The sequence below is a fragment of the Anastrepha ludens genome, chromosome 2 (genome assembly GCF_028408465.1).
Source record: "Anastrepha ludens isolate Willacy chromosome 2, idAnaLude1.1, whole genome shotgun sequence".
NCBI lineage: Eukaryota > Metazoa > Arthropoda > Insecta > Diptera > Tephritidae > Anastrepha > Anastrepha ludens.
The window spans coordinates 58,579,818-58,602,203 of record NC_071498.1 but is presented as its reverse complement, the minus strand read 5'-3'; the positions used below and the strand labels follow the sequence as shown (position 1 = coordinate 58,602,203).

At 37.3% G+C, this 22,386-nt stretch overlaps 2 protein-coding genes across 3 annotated transcripts in view; one reads left to right on the top strand and one right to left on the bottom strand.

Annotated features, from left to right (window-relative positions):
* Positions 1-996: 996 nt before the first annotated feature.
* The window catches only part of LOC128871555 (atrial natriuretic peptide receptor 1), a 107,134-nt gene continuing 85,744 nt past the window's right edge, over positions 997-22,386 (bottom strand). Inside the window, exons 4-9 of the mRNA XM_054113402.1 lie at positions 16,400-16,544; positions 15,875-16,301; positions 15,081-15,806; positions 13,530-13,694; positions 3,877-4,054; positions 997-3,809 (exon numbers count right to left, since the gene is read on the bottom strand). Of these exons, the coding sequence (XP_053969377.1) occupies positions 1,931-3,809; positions 3,877-4,054; positions 13,530-13,694; positions 15,081-15,806; positions 15,875-16,301; positions 16,400-16,544 (3,520 nt within the window). The 3' untranslated portion in view covers positions 997-1,930. The remainder of the gene's footprint in view (positions 3,810-3,876; positions 4,055-13,529; positions 13,695-15,080; positions 15,807-15,874; positions 16,302-16,399; positions 16,545-22,386) is intronic.
* Positions 5,401-7,458, top strand: LOC128871556 (uncharacterized). 2 transcript variants are annotated; one of them, XM_054113405.1, is made up of 3 exons: positions 5,401-6,607; positions 6,710-6,961; positions 7,054-7,458. In XM_054113405.1, exons 1-3 carry the CDS (start codon positions 5,605-5,607, stop codon positions 7,308-7,310), a joined length of 1,512 nt encoding a protein of 503 aa, XP_053969380.1. In that variant the 5' UTR covers positions 5,401-5,604; the 3' UTR covers positions 7,311-7,458. The 2 variants fall into 2 exon arrangements, with proteins under 2 accessions (XP_053969380.1, XP_053969378.1); XM_054113403.1 differs by having other exon boundaries at positions 6,707-6,961.

Below are 22,386 nucleotides of genomic sequence, written 5' to 3'. Positions count from 1 at the left end.
AGGCTGCAGAAGCCCGAAATAAGCAATTCCGCTCTTACCGGCTAGATTTAGCCCAAAAATTTACTAGAGAAAATTGCAACAGGGATATTTTTAACCGCCTCCTTTTAAGTTCGGACCCCTTAATGAGCTCTAGGAGACAAATAAAAAGAAGAAAGTCCCAATCATTTCTGCCAGAAACATTGGAAATGCTCATGCCTGCCGATCCAAACCTAGAATTTTCTTCACGTAGCGATGAAGAAAATATAGATAATACCATTTGATTGGATGTTTTTTTTAATTGTTTATATTTTTTTATGTTTGATCTTGTAAATCTTTCTTCGTTCTCATATTATATTTCATTCAATAAATGTTTTAAGTTCATTATTTTAGTTGGTTTTATTCAGAAACATCCATTAGCACACGTTAAACCCAAAAAATACTTTTGGCCCCTTAGATTGTTCAAATACCCCTATGTGCGACGGTTGATCTGCCAACATACAACTACATCTAGGGTTCGACATGCGTCTTCATCCAATAATTGTTGTAGTTGAGTATCTTCGATTTTTTTCGGTGTCACTTCGCGATTTTTATCACTCATGTCGAAATCGCCATTTTGGAAGCGTGGAAACCACTCTTTACAAGTTGTATTTGATGGAGCGTGATAACCGTAAATATTGATCAATACAAGACTCGTTTCGGCTGCACTTTTCTTTAAAAGGTAATAATGAAGCATGACTTCCCGCAAATGCGTTTTTTCGGGGCGAACGTAGACATTTTGACGTCAAACGAATGCCAACTACTGCGATCGTGATCTCACATATACACTACAAGTCACCAGTGTATTACTAGAGCGAACACAAAAATAGTATCAGCAGCGACACCTCTTTTACGAGGGCGGAAACTTATTCCCATACCAATAAAATCACCATTTACTTATTGTACTTTATTCCTCCCCATAGCTTGAGAATGAAAATATCATAAATTAATATTTAAAATAATTAACTACATGCTTTATTTTTTAATCTACAGTTTTTTTACAATAATTTAATTATTTTTCTAATTAGACTATACGATAGTTAAGTAAAAATAAAAAAATAAATACAGCTTAAAAAAAATTTTTTTACACATCAAAATAATTTGTTAAAGTTTTGAGAACAGCCACTGGGGAAGGATAATTTTAAAGAAATACTAAACCATATGTATACATTCAGTGAAGCTTAGCACACAAGCAAATCATATAACTTACAAACTATTTGTGATGATCATTTATTAAGAAAATGCATTTACAGTTAATTAATTAAAATTCATTTTTTAGCAATAGTTAAAATTTGTTGCCTACATTTTGCATATTGCTACAACTACAATAATTTAACATTGAACTGGGAGAAATTTCTGTTATGCATCACTAATTTATTTTACCCATGAGTAATTTTTCCAACCAGTTTTATTTTTAAGACAGTACTGAGTACAAGTATTTGTGAAGCTTTAATTTTTGTAACTATTTACTTATGGTTTAAAACTATGTAGATGTATAGACTTACTGCTTAATATATTTGTGTGTACGCGCATTTTAAATCTACCTATCATTAAATCCATAACACATGCATATGCGCGTACAAATCAGTATTTTTTGTTTGTAAAATTTTCGTATATTTTTTTTCATGAAAAATCCAAAATATGTAGTTTAACTTTTTTAAATATCTTCGTAATTTTCTTGCTTTCATTTTGATTGTTACCCAATTATTTAAGCTACTCCGCAGTTTCCTTTCAATAAAAGCAGTTACCCTAACAGTTACTCTCGTTACAATAATTGTACGTGTACAGTTCACTGCGTAAGCGTACAAATGTTCCACCTCAATTCCGCATTTGCTTTGCAACAGAAAAGAAAAAATTTGTTTCCATTTTACCTATTTTACCTATTTTAAAATCTAAAATAAAAATCCATACTAAATTATGAATTAATTTTGCCTAGCAACGGCTGTGTCGCAGTTCCCACTGAAGATGGCGTTACTGCCACAGCGTTGCTGCTGCCTCCACCTGTTCCCACACTCACACCGCCCACAGTCGCGCCATTCCCTCGATTATCCATAGGCGCTGCAGCTTTGCCTATAAGATGCAAATTTTTCGCATTATTCGCTTTTACAATGTTGCTGTAGCTGTTGTTGTTGCTATGGGATGCACTATTCCCATCGCTGCCGGCACAGCCACTTCTAGTTATAGCAATATTATTCACTTTGCTGCCTTCCAACAAATGCGCCTTACTACTATTCAGATGATTGTTTAAGGGTAGGTCGTCTTCATCGTCGGCATTACTGCAAAGGTTGCACATATCCGACCCTGTGCCTGATATGGGTCGTTGTTGTAAGAGTTGGGCTGAAGCATTCGTTTCACAGGTGTCATTGACGGCGTCATCTTCATGATCACCATCATCATTGGCTACTTGAAATTTGATGCGTAAGCCACTCTGTAGGCTGCCATTGTCGGGGCGCGCACTTGAAACTAATGTCGAAATTGTCGGTGAGGGTTTCATACGTATGCGTGGCGCCGCCGATACAGTAGGTTGAAGCACGCCACTTAGATTGGAATTCGAGTTGGATTGCAGCAAGTGTGTATAGCTGTTGCGGTGATGATTTGTTAGATTGTTATTGTGATTCTTTAGCGCGCCAGATAGCGGTAGCCGTAAGTTGGCCAATTCGTTGTGGCTCTCTTTGCGCGGTTCATGCAATGAACTGCTGCTGTAGATGTCTCCAGCCAGTCCAGGCGACTTGCAGATAGCCAAATTATGATCCTTACCGTATTGTTTAGTGTTGTCCAGGTAGTAATTGAAGTCTTCCGGCTTAAATTCGTTGCCATTCAATTTCGGTGATGATGAGGATATTTTACGCTTAACGCGCAAGGTCGGCGTTGTAACTGAATTGCTTTGCTCAGTTATCACAGGTGGCGATGTTTGTGAGTTTTGTGAGATCTCTGAATGCTGTTTTTGCAGTATAACACCATGGCGTTGGGGCGGATGCTTCAGTGAACAGCGCCTCGAATTCAGCAATTGTTGCGAGGGCACCGAAGGTGATTCTGGCTTTGGTACTTCCCCTTCCAGCCAATAGGTGAGCATTTCACCCTTGCCCTTCATGGGCACATAGCCACGTTGTGTGGTAACGAACGTGCCGAACTCGTCGAGCGCCTTCTTGGTATTTTCACTAATATGTATACGCAGCGCTTCACCATTCGATTCCATACGTGACGCCGTATTCACTGTATCGCCAAAGAGACAATAGCGTGGCATTTTAAGGCCGACAACACCCGCAACGCAAGCGCCGGTATGTAGGCCGATACGCAACTTCAGTTGGTCTTGCGGTCGATGGTGTATTCTGAATTTGTGCACTGCACCTAGCAACGCCAATGCTAGACGCGCAATCTCGCGTGCATGCTGGCTGCCATTACGTATAGGCAGGCCAGACACAACCATGTAAGCATCACCAATTGTTTCTACTTTATAAACATCGAAATTTTCGACGATGGAATCGAAGCAGGTGTAGAGGTCATTGAGAAATTGCACCACCTGCATAGGTGTGCTCTCCGCAGAGATGGCGGTGAAGCCAACAATATCACTAAAGTAAATGGTGACTTGATCGAAAGTTTCAGCCACCACTGGTTGGCCGCTTATCAACTGCGCTGCAACGCTCTGCGGCAAGAGTTGGTATAGCAGCTTTTCACATTTCTTCTTCTCTTCAATGTAGTCTTGTGTGCGTTCTTCGACGAGCTCCTCTAGATTATTCGCGTACAATTCCATACGCTTGAGTAGATTATCGACAATATTGCCAGTCTCGTTGTCCCTGAGTGAAAGAAGGTTGGATTATAAGAAAGATTTTTGAGGTATTTTACGTGGCGACTCGTACTCACTTATTTATACGACGTATGATTGATTTGAGTGCATTGAAGTCGGGACGATCTATAGGATCCTCGGACCAACATTTAACCATGAGGTTGTTAATATCAAGATATCCATCGTGGTCATCGATGTAGGGACGAAATGGTATGGATGTTAGTTCTGGATAACATTTGACTAGTTGAATAATTTCTAAAAACAAGAAAAAAGTTAAAATGTAGTGTTGAGGTTTAAAATGATGTAATGAAAAATTTCAAAATAATTTGTTGAAATGAATTAAATCTAGACAGGGTTGATGGCTACTGTAGCTGATTGGACTTGCGCGCGGAATATCGTTTGTTGTTCGATCACACCTTCACTGATTGCGATTTGTTTTCAATAAAAGCACTGTTTGTGCTACACAATGTTGGTCTTCGGCCAAGATTTCTAGCGCGAAAGAGCTGTCATTGTCAATCTAACAAACAAAACATTACATGGACTACCCTGTATAAGATCGTAAATGCTCGTAAAAGGTGTCAAGCATAGCGACCATGTACTTGGAGTCATTGGCTTGAAGAAGTTTCCGTATAGCTGACTTCTCATTACTCTAACATTTTTTCATAGAAATTTATACTCCAATACATTTTAAAAACAACTTTTAGAGGACGCTATCAGTGTGTCGACACCCTTGAAGCACCAGCTTTTTATTTCAGCCTGATAAAGATATCTGCTGCGCGTAAAGCAAGCCCTTAGCGTCTTTCCTTATAAAATGTTTCATGTACTAAGTTGTTTAATAAGTTTAGCGGGTCGATAAGAAAAACTTTATTTTATGGATTGAAATACATTTTATTATTCATTAGAGTCTCCCTGAACATCAATACCCTTGTTCCATTCCAATTTATGAATTCCGGAAAAATTCGCTTCCACAGCTGTTATGAAAAACCCTATACACGCATGTGTTTTTTTTTCAGGTCTGAAAACAGATGGAAGTCACTATGGACCAAGTCTGGTGAATAGGTGGATGCTCCAACAATTCGACCTTTAATTCATGGATTTTAGACATTTTCAAAATGCTCTTGTGAAACGCTGCATTTGTCCTGATGAAAAATATTATAATTTTTTTCTACGTCCTTGACGTGGATCGTCTTCAAGGCTTGTACGACCACTCATCTTTCTACTCTACTAATTGATGGTGAAAAGTCTTTATACACTTTTAACATTCGTTCATAAATTTCCCTTGCTTTTAAACCTTTCAAAAATAAAAATTCCATCACTTGGCTTGTAAACAAAGAATGAATTGGCAGACTCAAATGAAACTTCACATCCAACATAACAAAAAAAAAAAAATTAGGTTAGTAGCAACACCTTCTCTTGTCGAACAGCAAAACTTATTGAACAACCTAGTATATTTTTAAGTAAAAGTAAAAAAAAATGTTTTCCCTAATAAACATTCTTCTGATTATACAATCGCAACCGTATTTATCTTCTGTCATATTTCAATTTGAAATGATCTTTTACAAAAATAAAATTAAAATTAATACATATATATGGAAGTTATATTTTCTCTAAAATTGTACAAACTTTAAGAACAACGAGTGGCGAGCTTTGAAAACTAAATACGCAAATTATTATACTGAGAATGTTGCTTTCTTTGTCTTGAATAAAGTTGGCCTCCAAAAATCTGGGTGTAGTCCGAAAAGCTAATATAATATTTATCGGCCGAAAATCATTGATGCTCAATAAAAAGAAGAATTACAGGTGAAATGTCAAAATGCAGGCTGGAAAAGGAAAGTGCAAATAGGAAGTGTAGCTCCAGCAAGGAATCACTACGAAATATTTGGGCTGCTTCGGTTACGCTTGGCAAGGGAAGTGATACATTAACCAATTCAAAGGCTTCAAAGGAATACGAAGAAAGCAGTAAGTCGAAAAGTCAGTATCGGGCGAATCCAAATATAACAGCGAAACAACATAGATTTTCGCGACTACAATCCACAGAAAACCAAGATTCTACAGATTCACATGTTGCAACTGTAGCGTCTGACAAAACAGAAAATTTTACTACTATAACATTCAATTTACCAAAGCACAACACTTGGTTAAGGAATACCAAACCTAAGCATGCAAGGCAATCATTTCTATATGAACATTATCCCCTCAAACCTTCACTGCTGTATGGTAGTCCATCAAAAGTCGGACATGATCATCTAAAACTTTTGGACCAGATTTCTTATTTGCCACAAAAATCACTGCATTCCATTTCCGCATCATTGACCACTTTTCAATGTGCTTTGGTGAATCCGCGAATCAGTCCAGCGGATAGGCAGGAAAATTTGCAGCACACACGTCTAGGGAGTGGAGCGGAAGTAAGCAGCAATAACGAAGCTGTCATTTCTGATACGGCAAGGAAGACAAGAAGTGCGTATAAAGCAGAAGGGGAAACAGTGGAAAATGTTTGTGCGAAATGTCGCCGCAATGCATTTTTAGTCTCACATGGCTCGCAATATTCCACGGACACTAAAAGCACAATTAAAGTTAGAGATGTGAACACTACGAAGAGTTTAGGCGATACAACACAACCGAAAGGCCACACTACTTTGTCTGAGAAAGATAAATCCGACTTTGATGACCAAACAAATTTACAGCAACAGGATTCACTGTTGTTGTATCGCAACAAGCAGCAACGTTATCCGCAAGAATATAAGGCAGAATTAAATGAGGGCAACAAGGATGTGCTTCCGCTGGCTTCGTCGCAATCCAGCGTAGATGGTAAGTCTTGCCAAACAAACACTTGAATTAAAAATTATCTAATATCTCAGCTGAAATACACGAAAAGCATTAAAAATCGACTTAAGAAACATTTTTCAGTAGAGAAAGTGTCAACCGCACAAGCAACCGCCTCCACCAATTCACTCGCACCGGACTACAATGCGTCTGTACCCATTTTCGAAGTGCTAACGGCAAACACTGTCCACAACTACACTAACCAACTGCCATTAAAACATAAGGATTCGCTATTGCTTTATGCAAATTTAAAGAAAAAACGACGGAAGTCATGTAGCGTTAAAATTTTGGAAGTTCGGGAGGGTAAACTTTTACGTTTTGTTAGGTTTTCTGACGAGGGTATGTATGCCTTATAAATATGTACTTGTATATGAATATTTATACGCGCGCATTTATTTGTGCCATTAATCCCGTTATTTACGTACATCTAGCGCATCTCATACGTAAGCCGTCAGACGAGGATATTATTTTTAGCAGTGCTCGAAGATTAAACCACAAAGCACAATGCTGGGATGAATCACGCATTGCTTGGCTGGCTGAGTTGGAACGTCGCCAGGAGGTTCGTAGGCGGCGAAAGAGACGCTCAGAATATCAAAAGTCGAAACAGAATGCAACCAAAAGCGTTTTTGGCCAATGTACGTTCTTGTGTCAAAGAATACGTTTGTGGCTGGCTAATTTGATCATTTAATGCAAGTAGATGTACTGATTAATATGTATATTTTTTATTCGAAGCTTCTATACCTTGTTATTGACTCATTTAAAGAGAAAGTGAATTAGTTAAAAAAAAATTACGTTAGCAGTTGAAATAAATTGTTGATTCTGACGATTACCTTGAATGCCTTGAGTGCATTATTGCTATACTACGCAGATTATAAGGAGATAATTGTTGGTAAAATCCTACTGAGGGTCGTCGGATTATTCGACTAGTTTGATACAAACGTGTTCAAATCAGCATGGAACTTGGAGAAACACGCCCGTTAAGATCTAAACGGACGGATCTAAAATGGATACCGGTGTAGAATTAGTGTTATATTGCGAAGAGCTTTTTATCAGTGAATCCTTAAACTACCCCATCACTGTAGTGTTTTCCAAGCGGAAATAAGCGCTATTCATGAAACCTTAAGGCCGGCGGGCCAATTAGATGTCCTAAATTCAGTAGTTTTCGCGAAGCGTTGTAGGATGAGAAAAAAAACAATTAGCCAAATGAAGTTTTGGGGATAGTTTAATATATATTTGAACTAAAAAAAAAAAAATTGTGCAATCTCCAACAATATATTGTAAGCCGAGTTATCAATAGATTCCCAGAGCGCCTTGCCACTGAAGTATCCAACTTCTGTACAAGATACAACTTGCAATTTTCATCTGAAAACAAAAAAAGAAAAGATTATTAATTTTGATGTAATTATCTTCGATGTGAACTAAGAAAATTGGGAGAAACACGTAAAATTCGAATTTTTGGGGAAGGTAGAAAAAAAAGTGGTTTTTCAAGGAAAAAAAAACTCTTCAACTGGGTAAAAAAGTCGCTTAAAAAAAGTTTTTGGATGTTTTTTTTAGTTCACATAGAAGATAATTACATCAAAATTAATAATCTTTTTTTTTTTTGTTTTCAGATGAAAATTGCAAGTTGTATCTTGTACAGAAGTTGGATACAGGCGCTCTGGGAATCTATTGATAACTCGGCTTACAATATATTGTTGGAGATTGTACACATTTTTTTTTTAGTTCAAATATATATTAAACTATCCCCAAAACTTCATTTGGCTAATTGCTTTTTTTCTCATCCTACAACGCTTCGCGAAAACTACTGAATTTAGGACATCTAATTGGCCCGCCGGCCTTAAGATGGTTAGAGATAACCACAACATCAGCCAAAGATATCTGCATTCTATTAGACAGCCAAGCTGCCCTACGGGCTCTGGATGCATTCCACATAACACCAAGGAGTGCCTTACATCGCCGCCAATATCTTAATGAGGTGGCTAAATAGTATCGTATTACCTTATGCTGGCTTCCAGTCCACACAGATTTACCAGGGGCCAACTTGGAAGAGAAGGTACCTGTATGCCAAACATAAATAATTTTATGGGGGTACCTCTCGCAACTTGTAAGCTTCTTCTTATAGACGCACTAAACAACTATGTGAAATTGCTAGGTAAACATGGCTAAGACTAAATTTACGTCTATCCAATAATATGTAATATAAAATGGAGTAGATTTCAAATTAGGACCTTAGTAGGGGCCCTTACAGGACATTTGCTCATAGGAAATCACGCAAGGAGATTAGGCGTTTACGTGCATGTTTTCTATCGTAGCTGTTGGAACGGGGAGTTGGAAACAACTGGCTCTAGCCAGAAGCAGGAACCGATATTTAAGATCCTACCCCTTACTGAATTTGGATAATCACTTTAGGTGTCAACAATCTTTTACGCTTTGTTCAAAGCTCAGTATAGTTGAATCTGGAAGGGGAAATGTAGCCCCTGCGGCTCTCAACGGACCCATTTCGTTTTCTAAGTGACATCGCTGTTTCTATGTGCGATGCGAAACACTATTTTAGAAGAAAGTTCGGCTGGTTTTGGCAACGCACAATATAAATCGAACCGAACTTTTTTGGCCGAAGTGAAAATGGCTTGATCTCTGGCTGAGCATCGTCAAACGTGCATAAATAAGTGGTTTTCCAATAACAGGTGTTATGAATGAATGGATCGCACTATCGAGAGATGATTAACGATTTTTTATGGCCGGAATTGGATGGTATTGATCTGGACAACGTTTATTTTGAACAAGACGGCGCTACGTGCCACACAAGCAACGAAACCATTGATCTTTTACGGGAAAAGTTTCCGGACCGTGTTATCTCTCGAAGAGGTGATCACAATTCGCCACCGTGATCTTGTGATTTAGCACCTTGTGACTTTTTTCTTTGAGGCCACGTGAAAGAGAAGGTCTACGCCAACAGCCCAGGGTCGATTCAAGACCTCAAAGATGGAATTCGTGAAGCTATCGAGGACATAGGGCAGCCAATTTCATGAAAAGGATATTGTCCTGTAAGCTTGGTCGTAGTCGTCATTTGCCTGATGTTATTTTCCACTATTAACCTTCCTCTTTATAATGAAATAAACATCCGATCATTTGTATTAAAAATAGCATTTTCCTTTGAATATCAAAATAAAACCTCTTATTGGAGAATCCTTTACAAGGTGGCGCAAAATTAGCCATCAAATGTTTTTTGAATCATTCTTTTACTAAAAAAAAATTATTTCAAGTGATGAAAATCTTTATTTTGACCACTATGCACTCCACTGCTTATCTTTTTATTTAGTGCAGCTGTATAGTCTGCAAGTGTTAAATTTAATTGACGTACGACGCCATTTGTAAAAATTATAAGTCTTCCGACAGGGTGAATAATTATGCGTCATCTTTTAAAAACTTTCATCTACTATTCCACAAAAAACAAAAAAAAAGCCTCAAATTATCTACAAATTTATTGCCCTTAATTTTTCTGAAAGTATTCAAGGAAAGTTGAGCAACGCCTTTTGGATGAATGCAGAGAAATACGAAGTTGAAAAATGGCAGAGCAAACATTGGCAACTAAAAGAGTTATTTGTGAAAATGCTATTTATTCCAGGGATACATAGGGATACATCCAAAGTAAAAGCAATGGCAATGTATATGAAAGCGAACCAACAGTTCCCTAACGAACGCGCAATACCAACTCAGGTAACATTCTTCCAAACGCATTTATATCAACCACAAAATGGCTACACATTTCTCAACGACAATCCACCACGAAGCAGCTTACATAAACTTCAAGCTCCCACAAATTTAGGAGATCATTCAAATTTAAATGAGCAACTCCCAAACACACAACAGAACCTTCATAAGAACGATTATGTGGAGAGAAAATAGTTGCAGTGGAAAAAGGAGAAACAAAAGAATGTGAAAGGTGCTCAACTAAGGAAACATATTCCAATGAATCAGTGATTTACTTAAATTTGAACAATAAAAGAGAATCGGTAGCATCACCGCCCAAGGAAGAAATGCAGCCAGTACTCGGTGACACTAAAGAGCGATTGACGTATATTAAGTTTTTCGAAGAAGGTATTTATAAAGTGCATTAGTTGACTTAAGAGTTTGCGCTTGCAATTAAAAGCACTAAGTTTAAGGTACACTTATGCCACAAGGAGACAATACAGATATTACGCGTGCGAGTGAAACAAAACCAACCGTAGTTGAACGTGGATATTTACTTTGGGAGGTACGAAGCGCTGGCGCAAAAGTTTTGAATTTAGAAACGGTGATGAGTCGCACAATTGAGGAATTAAATCCAACGCTTGAAAAAGAAAGAAACTAGTTAAGTATTAATGGAACTAACATGTAAATACATAAATGGTCTTGAAGATAATTATAAAGAAAAAATCCATGGAATATACAACTACATTCAGAAGGCAATAGGTAGGTAGGTAGGTGGAAGTGACAGTCTGTTTTTAAAACAACTTATTTCGACCGTTGCCGACCCATTGTGATACTACAGTAGCAGTTCACTTGGTACGTCTCGTTTTAAGTGCAAAACCCATTTATCTGGTTGACACTTTTGCCTCCAAGATCATCAGTATAATTCAAGAAGGATGAGCCAAAGTTCTAAACAAAGTGGCATGATACGCGGGACAGTGACAAAGAATATGTCTGACAGACTTTCCTCCTTCTCATTCTTGTAGTTTCTGCAATAGTTGAAATGAGATACGTCCGATCTTTGAGCGTGATCCTGTAGTGCCTTTGAGCGCCTGACGTTCCATTCTGGCCGAATTCTTTCGGTACACGTCAGACTATCAATCCATCTCATTCTGGCTGAAGTGGCAAAGTGCCGATGACTGGGTAGGAGACGTCTGATAGTATTTCAGTCTGCCCTTCCTGGCAAGCTCATAAGCAATTTTATTTTTCTCTATGTTCCACCCAAGAGATTTGATCTCTTTACAGGAGTTGGCCAGTTTGGATTTGCTACATGGTGTCATCAGAGTTTTGATCGCGACTTGACAATCGGAAAAAAATTTTAATATCTCCCTAGCTCCCACGTTCCCTAAGCATTTTACAAGCCTGCAGTATCGCAAAGACTTCTGGCTGAAAAACACTAGCAGTATTTGGATAAATTGGATAAATTTGTTGATTTAGAGAAAACCCCTGTTCCCTGTTCGACTCCATTTTGGAGCCGTCAGTGAAGACAGAGGTACCAGTATCGGTACAGATCTTCCCCTTGTTCTAATTATTGTCTACTGGAAAAGATTGTCCTGGCACGATCTTCCAACTCCAGTTTGCGGATAGAGAGATCCAAAGTTCGAGCAACAAAAAGTCTATGGTCGGAGTCCAAACGGACATGGAGAACAAATGAAAATATGGAACTCGTCGCTGCAAGCTTAAATGATAATCCGCGTGAAAACCATCTATTCTAGGGCCTACGGTTGGATGAAATAGGCGATGATGGCCGGTGATTACAGCCTACTGGCAGGGTTTGATGAATTGCTGCGACAACAACTGAGTTCGTCAGCAACCAATGATACATGACGTAAATATGGTTTAGCAAAGAGGTTTATCGTTCCTGTCCGAACAACTTATTATTTGCACTACGGTTCTCCGTTCAGCGCTGCACATTTTATTTTCTTCTTAAGTCAAAATACATTGAAACTTTTGCCGACGTGCAAAATTTTGATTTTGATAAACATAAGTTTTTACGAAGCGGATAAAAAAGGAGATATTGGAAATCCTGTTCGGGCAGAAAACATTTTTGTTGCACTCTTAGTGAGATAGAGTGGGAAAAGCACGTGAAAATTGCCATCAAAAAGTTATCTGGTAACGGTGAATCTGCATTTAGATTTTAATAAGTAATCTACATGTACCTTCTGCTCAAATATGAACGAGACGTTATCAATAAAACGGTCCGCGGATGACATATGGCAAAAATAAATTTTTTGTTTTTTGGTAGGACTGTTATAAGCTTACATGGCAAATTTCAGCGTGATGTGTCACATAGTTTCTTTTCTGTGCTACTGTAAACAAGTTAAGCTCGAGTGTGTTCTTCGAATTCTCTTTTATGACTTCAATTGTCTCAAAATGTTTTCCACGGAGCGGCAACTCGAGCTTGGGAAACAGGAAAAACTCACATGGAGCCATATCAGGCGAATACGGTGCTTGCGGAACGATATTAACATTATTTTTGTTCAAATAATCGCGAACAAGACGTGATGTGTGAGCTGGTGCACTATCGTGATGCAAGAACCATGACTTGTTGTCCCACAATTCCTTCCTTTTAAGACGAATGTTCTCGCGCAAACGCTTTAAAACGTCTAAATAACGTCCTACCAAAAAACAAAAAATTGTTTTTTGCCATATGTCATCCGCGGACCGTTTTATTGATAACGTCTCGTTCATATTTGAGCAGAAGGTATTTTAAGACTCTCAAATCTGACGACTTTTTAACTAATAACAGATCTTCTACGTTGCAATTATTTCCATGCCATAAATAGGTCATAAAAAAAGAAGTATAATCGTAATGCCTTCAGAAATATAAAAAAAAATTACCATTTAATAAAAATACACCCCGCTTGTTTCACTTAACACGCTTGGGCAAGCACTGCATGTAAAATATTTTCTCTAAAACACAATAAAAAATATTTGAAAAATTATAGTGTGTTTGTAATTATGCAACGGGGTGTATACTAGTTTTTCCACGCCTAATACCCAGTCTATCCAATTTAAAGCATAACTTAGCATACATATTTTTCTTACGAACTTACACTTTCCCCTCTCGAGGGAAAATCTTCTCTTTTGCTCACAAAAGTCTAATAAATGCAAATCTTCTTGGCATTTATTTAACTTTCATAGTTGTTGTTGTTTACACAGTTAGTTTGCAACTTACCTTTGGGTGATTTTTCTATTTCAGTCTTGCCCAGGTAAAATGGTCCTTGTCTTGTACTGATTTCGTGCACAATTATGCCAAATGAATAAACATCACCCTTTTGTGTGCCCTCTGGTGGGCGATTGTTTTCCATTTTCAACAACTCAGGTGCTGTCCAAAGCAGTTCTGCAAGTGAAAGGGCAGCAACGGCAAATACATTAATAAAACAACCATACTGATGGTGAATAAAAAAATGCCAAAAAGTTTAGATGTAGCACAAGTAAATTTATAAGTTAATAAGCCTAATTGTAAAGGGTGGGTCATCACAGATTTATTTTATTATTTGTTTTGACACTGACATTCTATGCGCACTCAAGAAGTTCTCAATTGCACTTCGACACTGTTTCGAAATAATGAAAGTTTATTTTCAAAGTGAGAGTTGGGTTGCCAAAATTGCTTCGAACGAGTTGCTTTTTCGCCTTAGCAAATATATATACAAGATAATTGGCGCTTACACTCTTTTTCGGTGTTTGGCCGAGTTCCTCCTCCTATTTTGTGGTGTGCGTCTTGATATTGTTCCACAAATGGTGAGAGGTCGCTCCAGCTATAAACCGACTCCGAACGGCAGATATTTTTTTATGAGGAGCTTTTCATGGCAGAAATATACTCGCGAGCGCTATTAGAAAAAAACTTTTTCTCCATTTTGATGGTTAAAGGAGATTCGAACCTACGTTTTTCGAATTTCGAATGATAGCCACACACCAACCCAATCAGCTACGGCGGCCACCTCAGCAAATATGTTAACAAAATTTGCGCAACTGGTGATCTCAAACCGTACACCCAATTGATTGCCACGAAGCAAACGTAGCCACTGAGAGGGACCAAATTTTGTTTTTTTTTTAAATACTCATTTAAATGTTATTTCGGTTACGGAACCATCATTACCGATGTTTCTTGAGCTGAAATGAAGATATGAAGTTGGCCGAGCTTCGGTGCCAATAAGATGCCACACTAAGTCAGAAAGCCCATTAAACAAATAATCTTGATTGTCGTGACGAACCCAGTTGCCGCCATTGGAGCTGAATGAGGCCTTTTTGTGTAAAATTGGATCGAAAGGATGCTCTAGTGGGCTGTACGAGGAAATCATCCTTTATTACCCTTTATTGGGTGTTTAGCCGAGCTCCTCTTCCTCTTTGTGGTGTGCGTCTTGATGTTGCTCTAGTTGTGAGCCGCATCCGAAAGGTAAATGGTTTTTGTGAGGAGCCTTTTTATGGCAGAAATAGACTTGGAGGTTTGAGAAAAATAAAATTATCTATAATTTAATGTTTCATGGCCGGATATTCGAATCTACGCACTTTCCATTCGACTATGTCGAATGTGAAACTACACTCCACAATTAATTGGAAGGAAAAATATTAAATGTTTTTTTATCGCACTTTCAAAAGATACCACCCATTGACCCATCCTTTATAAAGGCTCTCTCTTTAAATGTGCTTTAAATTTTGTGTTAGTGAATAACCAGAGTTTGAGCTGGTAAATATTTTATTCGAATATATTCGAACGTTTACTTACTACTCCAATACGCATGACTATTGCAATCCTCCACATCGTTCTCCAATGCTTCGGGTCGTGTGCGTTTTAGCGTATGCAAGCCAAAATCTGTTATTTTCAAAACGAACCGAGAGTCCACCACACAATTGGAGGACTTCAGATTGCCATGAGATCGTATAACTGAGTTGTGTAGAAAATGCATGCCGCGCACAATATCGTGCATTAGCGACAACTTAATCATCCAGTCCAGCTGGAATTGCTCATTCTCCAGTATGTCCTGTAGTGAACCCTTCGGACAATATTCGGTGAGTAGAAAACGCTTCGGTGGCTCCAAACACGCACCATAGAACTTCACCAAGTGGTCGTGTTGCAGATCCTTCATACTCTTCAGTTCCAACATTAGCGAGCGTGTCAAATTGATTTGTCGATTTTCGATGGCCTTAATTGCTACTTCACAACCACGATACATACCCACTGGTATGAAAATTTGACGATCACCGCACAATGAGCGCAGATCCTCGGACATAAGCGTTAATTGAGAGTTTTGTCGCACCAGCGAATGGAAAGATCCACGTATGCCGCGTCCACCCAAGTCGGGACATACTAAGTCACTAATTGAAACCTTCCATGTCATGGAATTAATCTCGGCTTCTGATTTGTAGTGGCGATAACCGAAGAAGAAACAGACGGTCATTAGCACAACTACAACACCGAGTATGATAGAGAGTATTGCGTATCCGGGTAGTGCTGAAATAAGAATTTAGTTATATTACATAGAAAAAATATATAAATTTTTGTGGGCTGACAAAACCTACAATTATCTGGACATAGTGAGCCATCATAACCGCATATCGGCGTGCTAGGTGGTGGCTCCTTGCGACCACCTGCCCAATGAATCTCTTTGCCCGGCACAAAGTCCAAACGATTGTGCATGAAGTCGGCAACGATTTCAAATTGTCCCGTATCGGGATTCATATCCAATAGCGAGTAAGCTGAGATGCGATCTCCATTGGCATCGATAGTTACATTACCGGTAATACCTTTGAAGCTGCGACCCCACATGCGGCGCACCATATCCGTGCCGTTTATAGGCCGTGTCAACACAGTCGGATCTTCCCGGATACTATCATTGAGCGCTTTGGCATAAAGCAATACTCCGTCAAAGAAGGATGTCACAAAAGCAGATATGTCCTCATTTTCTTGGAATGTGTAATTGTATTTTTCGGCGGCGATGACTTTGATCTGGAGAAAATAAAGGAGTTAATTAGTTGATACTGCGTAAAAAATTCGTGATCAAAACACTTGAAATTTATTAACTGTTCAGTTAACCACCTATGTACCTTGTTTGAAACTTTTATGTAATCTTCATCATTGGGTTGCTTCGGCGTTAAAGTCAATATTGCTGTATAGGCCTTCCGAGCGCGTTCATTATTTTCTTCTGTATCATTTTTATCATACCAAGGCTTCCACGTGAGGTGAGAGGCGCTTTAAATGGAACAAACGAAAAAACAAGTTCTTGATTAAATACTCTGCCGAAAAAGAGAACATAATATAAGGAGATTCAAGAGTGATGCGGATATATGATAGAAATTATTGCTGATATGTTATTTGTTTTTAGACAACTGGTACTACTGGCTTTGTCAAACTTAGTCATGGAGCGATACACAGTTGAACTAGGCGAAGAAGGTGAACTAAACGTTTTATGAAAATGGTCACTCTGTAAGAAGTACATTTCACGCACTTTTATGGATGTATTTGAGAGCAAAGCTATACAAATTGTTTTTATACCATATACATCTGCGCTCGAAATAACGAAGTCATAACTATTGTACAATATTTGATTATGTGTATTGAGATTTTTTTGTTTAATTTTGTTTATGTTTTTATAAGAGTATGACGCATTCCACAACAATCATCATATAACACAAGCCCCACACATTGTACGAAATTAAAAATTTCGAGTGACTCAAAATGATCGTTGATTTTTGACAATTTTTTCTGCTGCCGATGTTGGGTGTTTTCTTCCATGTAAAAAAGGAGTAAATGCTCAATACCGCTACCGACAAAAATTCTCAAAATCCAATCAGATTTTTGATCTACTTTAAACTTAGACTTTATTATACCAAAATTCAATGATCAATAAAACTGCATATCTGAAATTTTTCTAAAAATTCTGAATAAAAAGTTTGAAACTTTGATGAAATTTTGCTGAAATTTTACACATTTGTGCAAAGTTCGAAACTTTACTTTATAAGGTTTTTGCTGTAGTATGAACTATACTTAAAAAAAAAAAAATAATTGAAATTACTAAACAAATAAATAAATAGTCAAAACTTATCAATATGTAATGTACACTTTCTTTTGACGTTGACTGTACGAGATTAAGTGACTCCACTTTTGTAATCAGATTTGGCTGAATAATGGCAAATATCTCAAATATTTGTTCATAAAAAAATTTTTTCGAAAAGTTTTTAGGTTTTCGGTATAAGTAGTAGTTCGCTCGTTTGTAATGATAGAAACAAGTTTGCGCCCATCAGAGAGTGCGTGACGTCACTTTTGCCAAGTTGTGCAGTATTGCCAACCATTTGCTCTTCATAATAATTTTAGTGCTTTTTTATACCCAAAATGCGAAAATTTATAAGTTTGATATTTTGAAAGTACTAATTTAAATTTTTGTTCCTTCTAAGTTAAGTTAATTCTTTCAACTCTTCTCAACATTGAACACCTTTTTATAATATATATTTTAAAAAGCGTTTGAATTTGCTGAATGCTAATTAAAACCATAGAGGTGTAATCCTCTATCCTTAGAGGGGCATAGGGCATCAAGAGGTGTATTCACAGTAAAAATAAGCAAAAAACGACCAGAAAATACCAAATAAACCATAACGACATTTTTACAAAAAGAATACCTTATCTTGTTACATAATCTCAAATATAGTAAAAAAGTCGTTCTATTAACAAAAAGCTCATAAATTAAATTGTATCTACATAATAATAACACATTTATTTAAAAAAACGTACATTTGAAAGACAATTTGTCACGCATACAAGGTTGTTTAAGTAATAAAAATTGGGTTTTTATTTTCTTTAAATGGGCATTTTAGTGCGTTTTTATATCCAAAGTTAGGCAACACTGCAGTAGCGATAGAGAGATTTGACTGCTGAAAGCAGAAGAACATCAACAATAACAGCAAACTCGGGCAATGCAACCAGATGTTAAAAAAAGTAAAGCTAAGTAAAACTGAGTGAATTATTGAACTAATTTAAAAAAAATATATATTTTACAAAATTATAAACATAACTTTTAATTAGAACAGGCTAGAAAAATGTCATGAAGAAAGAACTAAAACTCCGTGACTAAATAACAAAAAAAAAAAAAATGCTAAATCAAGTTACGAAAATGGTAATCTGGCCATACTGGTGCTAATACGACGTAACTCATTGTCAAATTCGCTGAGCGCAAAGTAACGGTGCCACGATAGGCGCCATCTCATTATTCTTTCTATCATTTTGTATGGAGACATGCGGAGGAGAAAAATATCAAAATCTGTGAACCAATGTTAACTTCTTTTAAAGATTTTCTTACGAATATCACCAAAACCAGAAAGTATATGGCTGAGATGGAAGGATCTTAATGAAGCATCTCTTACTGATTTGTGACCAGAGCGAGTGGAGAGGAGTAGCTAGTGGCTAACGGAAAATGGGACAAAATGCACCTAAGATCCATTGGATGTGCAAGTAAAATTGCAAAATTCATTTTCCATTTTTCAATTTCCCAAGCACAAGTTCTCATAAATAAAATCAAAAAAATTTCCGTTGTCAAATTGAGTAAGCTAAATTGAGTGTGTATGAACGCTAAAGACGATGACTCAATTTAAAAACTAATTGTTTCATTAAGATGCATGCCAGGACATACATAGCGCAAAACTTGGAGGTACGAGTAAAGTAAATTCTGTGTCAACAAGCTCGAGATGATTCCAGAGCTCAAGACCGCGTATGGTTTGAAATATACTCGGATACAACTCTAACTAAAGCAAAAAGTGATGGACAATTTTGATATACGCATTCTTGCCAGAGGAGTAGCGGTGGGAATTTAACGAATATTGTATTTTTTCTTTCTCTATTATAGAATAAAAAAAAATGATGAAATAACAAAAAGAATAAAAAATAACATTATTTTTTTCGACTAATTTTGTTAGGTTTTTTATATACATAATATATATAAAAATCTGTAGTCGTAATGAATCACCCGGCAGCTTTTGCAAATTTTGAATTTGATAGGGATGATTGCCACATCGGCAATGGAATAAATTTTTTTATTATAAACTGGTAGATAATTTCATGGCATTTTTTTTTTTAATATGATATCCAGGATATGTCTGGCGCTGCTACGAGTTACATGATCCTCTCGATCAGTTCAATTCTTTACTACGCTTCGCAATTAATCTGACCGTATGGCTTGAATAGTGGCTTGAATATTGCAATAAGTCGGCTGTTCGGGCGCGCTGTATGGTAAGTTGCGCCATCTTGTTGGAACCAAACGTCGACGATGTTTAGCTGATTAATTTTTGGAAAAGAAAATTTAGAGAGCTTGGCTCGATAGCACTAGCCATTCATCGTAACGGTAGCTCCTCCTCAGGCCGATGATGCCGCCAAGCTCTATAAACTTCGCGAACATATTTTTTTTAAGTAAATTTCCACAATTTGTAAGCACTGTTCTGGCATTAAAATACATTACGAGTTGCCAAACTTTACTGAGCAGATATGTCAAGACAGTTTGCCATTATCAGCTGTCAAAGCATAGCTATCATGCAACTAAAACACACCCGATACTTATACATTTGTAGAAACAATATTGGAATTGTACTGGTTTTTCTAGGTTATTTTTAATTCCTATACTTTTAATCGCATGCTCATATTGAGTAAATTATTACCTACGTTTTTAATTATTATCTTACTGGCATACTGACTATATTTTGTAATGAGCAGGTACTTAGTTTTTAGTGTTCCTAATTTGCATAGTTAATCACGTTTTTAAAACCGCGAGCAATAGTTAATTAGGGTACTAAAGCTTTGGTCACCTAATGATTTTATTGTAAAAGCCTAGCAGTATTTATACAAAGACTTATTGCACATAACATACATATCTACTACTTGTATGTATAAAAATGTTCAAAATGATGAGAATAATTTATTTAGCACGATGTAATTTCATACGTCTATCTGGAAAACAAATAACGTGATCAAAAACTGAGATATCGCTACGAAACTGGGTAAGTGGATATAATCAAGATTGGACCTATCGCCGATAGTTTTCAGGAATGCATAAGAACCTGTATCTCATTAACTGCTAAAGAAGGATTGTTAAAATTTTTTAAAAGTGATGACTTCAAATAAAGATATACGATCATTTAAAATAAACAAGGCCTTGACAGTGCCGGCTGTTCAATTAACACTTTACCAACCATTTCCTTACTTAGCACACATAATGCAATTTGTTCTCAAAAACCATGGTACTGAAAATGAATGAGAATAGATGGCAACCATACACACTCTATGTCCGTGGGCTGTCGCCATAGCTGAATAGCTGAAATTACTATTTGGGAGGGCCCAGGTTCATGATCCGCTGTGGCATGAAATAGCAAATGATAGAAAACGTGTTTTCTAAAGCAGACGCCCCTCAATAGGCAATGCCAAACCTCTGAGTGCTTTTGTGCCCTGAAAGAGTTTCCCATAAAATCCATCTGCTCTGTGGAGGCGACACACAATTGGAGGTTCCTCTGTTTGTGAAACAACATACAAGCTCTGCCAATGTACACACCAATTACACTGTGCGACAGCCGAAACCGTTATTGAGTGAAACAAATTGCAAATAATAGTTTGAGGTGCCAATTATAGGTCTAATGGCTTTTTTGGAGATTAGCTCAAACAAGGATACCACTTACCGCTTAATTTGGTCAAGTTTTCGAAACAATTTCTCAGAAAATGCTTATATTTCCCTGCCTACTATTAATTCGTACCCCTCTACCATTTCTCCTTATCTACACCACGTTGCGAAATTATAAGCACACATATAATTTTTTGTACAATATACTACAACAGAAACAGTATAATGCAATGTTTCAAGCTTTGTTAAAAATTTGTCTAAATTTTAGAAATATTTCATCAAATAAATATTCGTAATAATTTTCACGAAATTTTTTTTTTTATTTAAAAAACTTATAAATTAAAGTTTGAAAATTTGCACAAAATTTACAAAAATGTAAAAAATTTAAAAAAATTGCCATCAACATTTTCAATTTTTCAAAAAAAATATCTGCCATTCTTAAAACTGTAGGTCCCTGCATTTGTGAACCAATATCAAGACGCACACCACAAATAGGAGGAGGAGCTCGGCCAAACACCCAAAAAGGGTGTACGCGCCAATTTCAAAAAAAAAAAACATAGACTTTAAGGTAAAGTTCTTCACGCGAGAGGAATGATATTTCAATTCAGTAGTCAAAGAGAATACAACTGTGAGTTACACTGACGGATCCAAGATGAATTGCGGCGTTAGCGCCGGTGTATATTCGAAAGACCTCGAAACTTCCAAGCCTTTTTGCTAGGGGGATTGGAATAGTATTTTTTAAGCAAAAGATCTCGGATTAAGGGAATCTTGTAGAATAATTAGAAACCATACACAACAAATATCGGAAGTATGTATAGATAGTCAAACAGCCGTCTTAGCTTTAAAGTCATCTATAACCAATACAAAAATCGACAGATAATACAAAGAAGAATTCAATGCTTTAGCGCGCACGAGAGACATAACTATCATCTGGATATCATTTGACCATAGGTCCATAGAAGGAAATGAGAAAGCTGATGAACTGGCCAGACAGGGGCAGCATCATGTAGCGAATCCGAGGCGGTAGAATAGACTAACCTCAAGACGTGCGCAAAAGGGATCTCTTCTCGCTATATCAGAAGCAGACCGTATATGGACATATGGACTAACAAGGATACCTTCAAAATAACTAAAGAAAAGGGGCCCAATTGCAGCAAATCCAGAACTAACGAGTGGTTAAGAAAGCCACGAGCAGACATTTCCAGAATCACGTTAGCAATAACCGGCCACTGGCCTTTGGAGACCATGCCAGGAAGATGGGGTGGCCGTGCAACGATTGATGTAGAAGCTGCAATCCAGAAGAATCTAGAGAAAGAGTTTTTCACTATCTATGTGAGTGCCCAAGTGTGGGTGCTCTACGACATAGAACGCTGGGGGAATTCTCTATGGTTAACTTGAAAGAAATCGCAGAAAAGAAATTAGACGACATATGCAGATTCA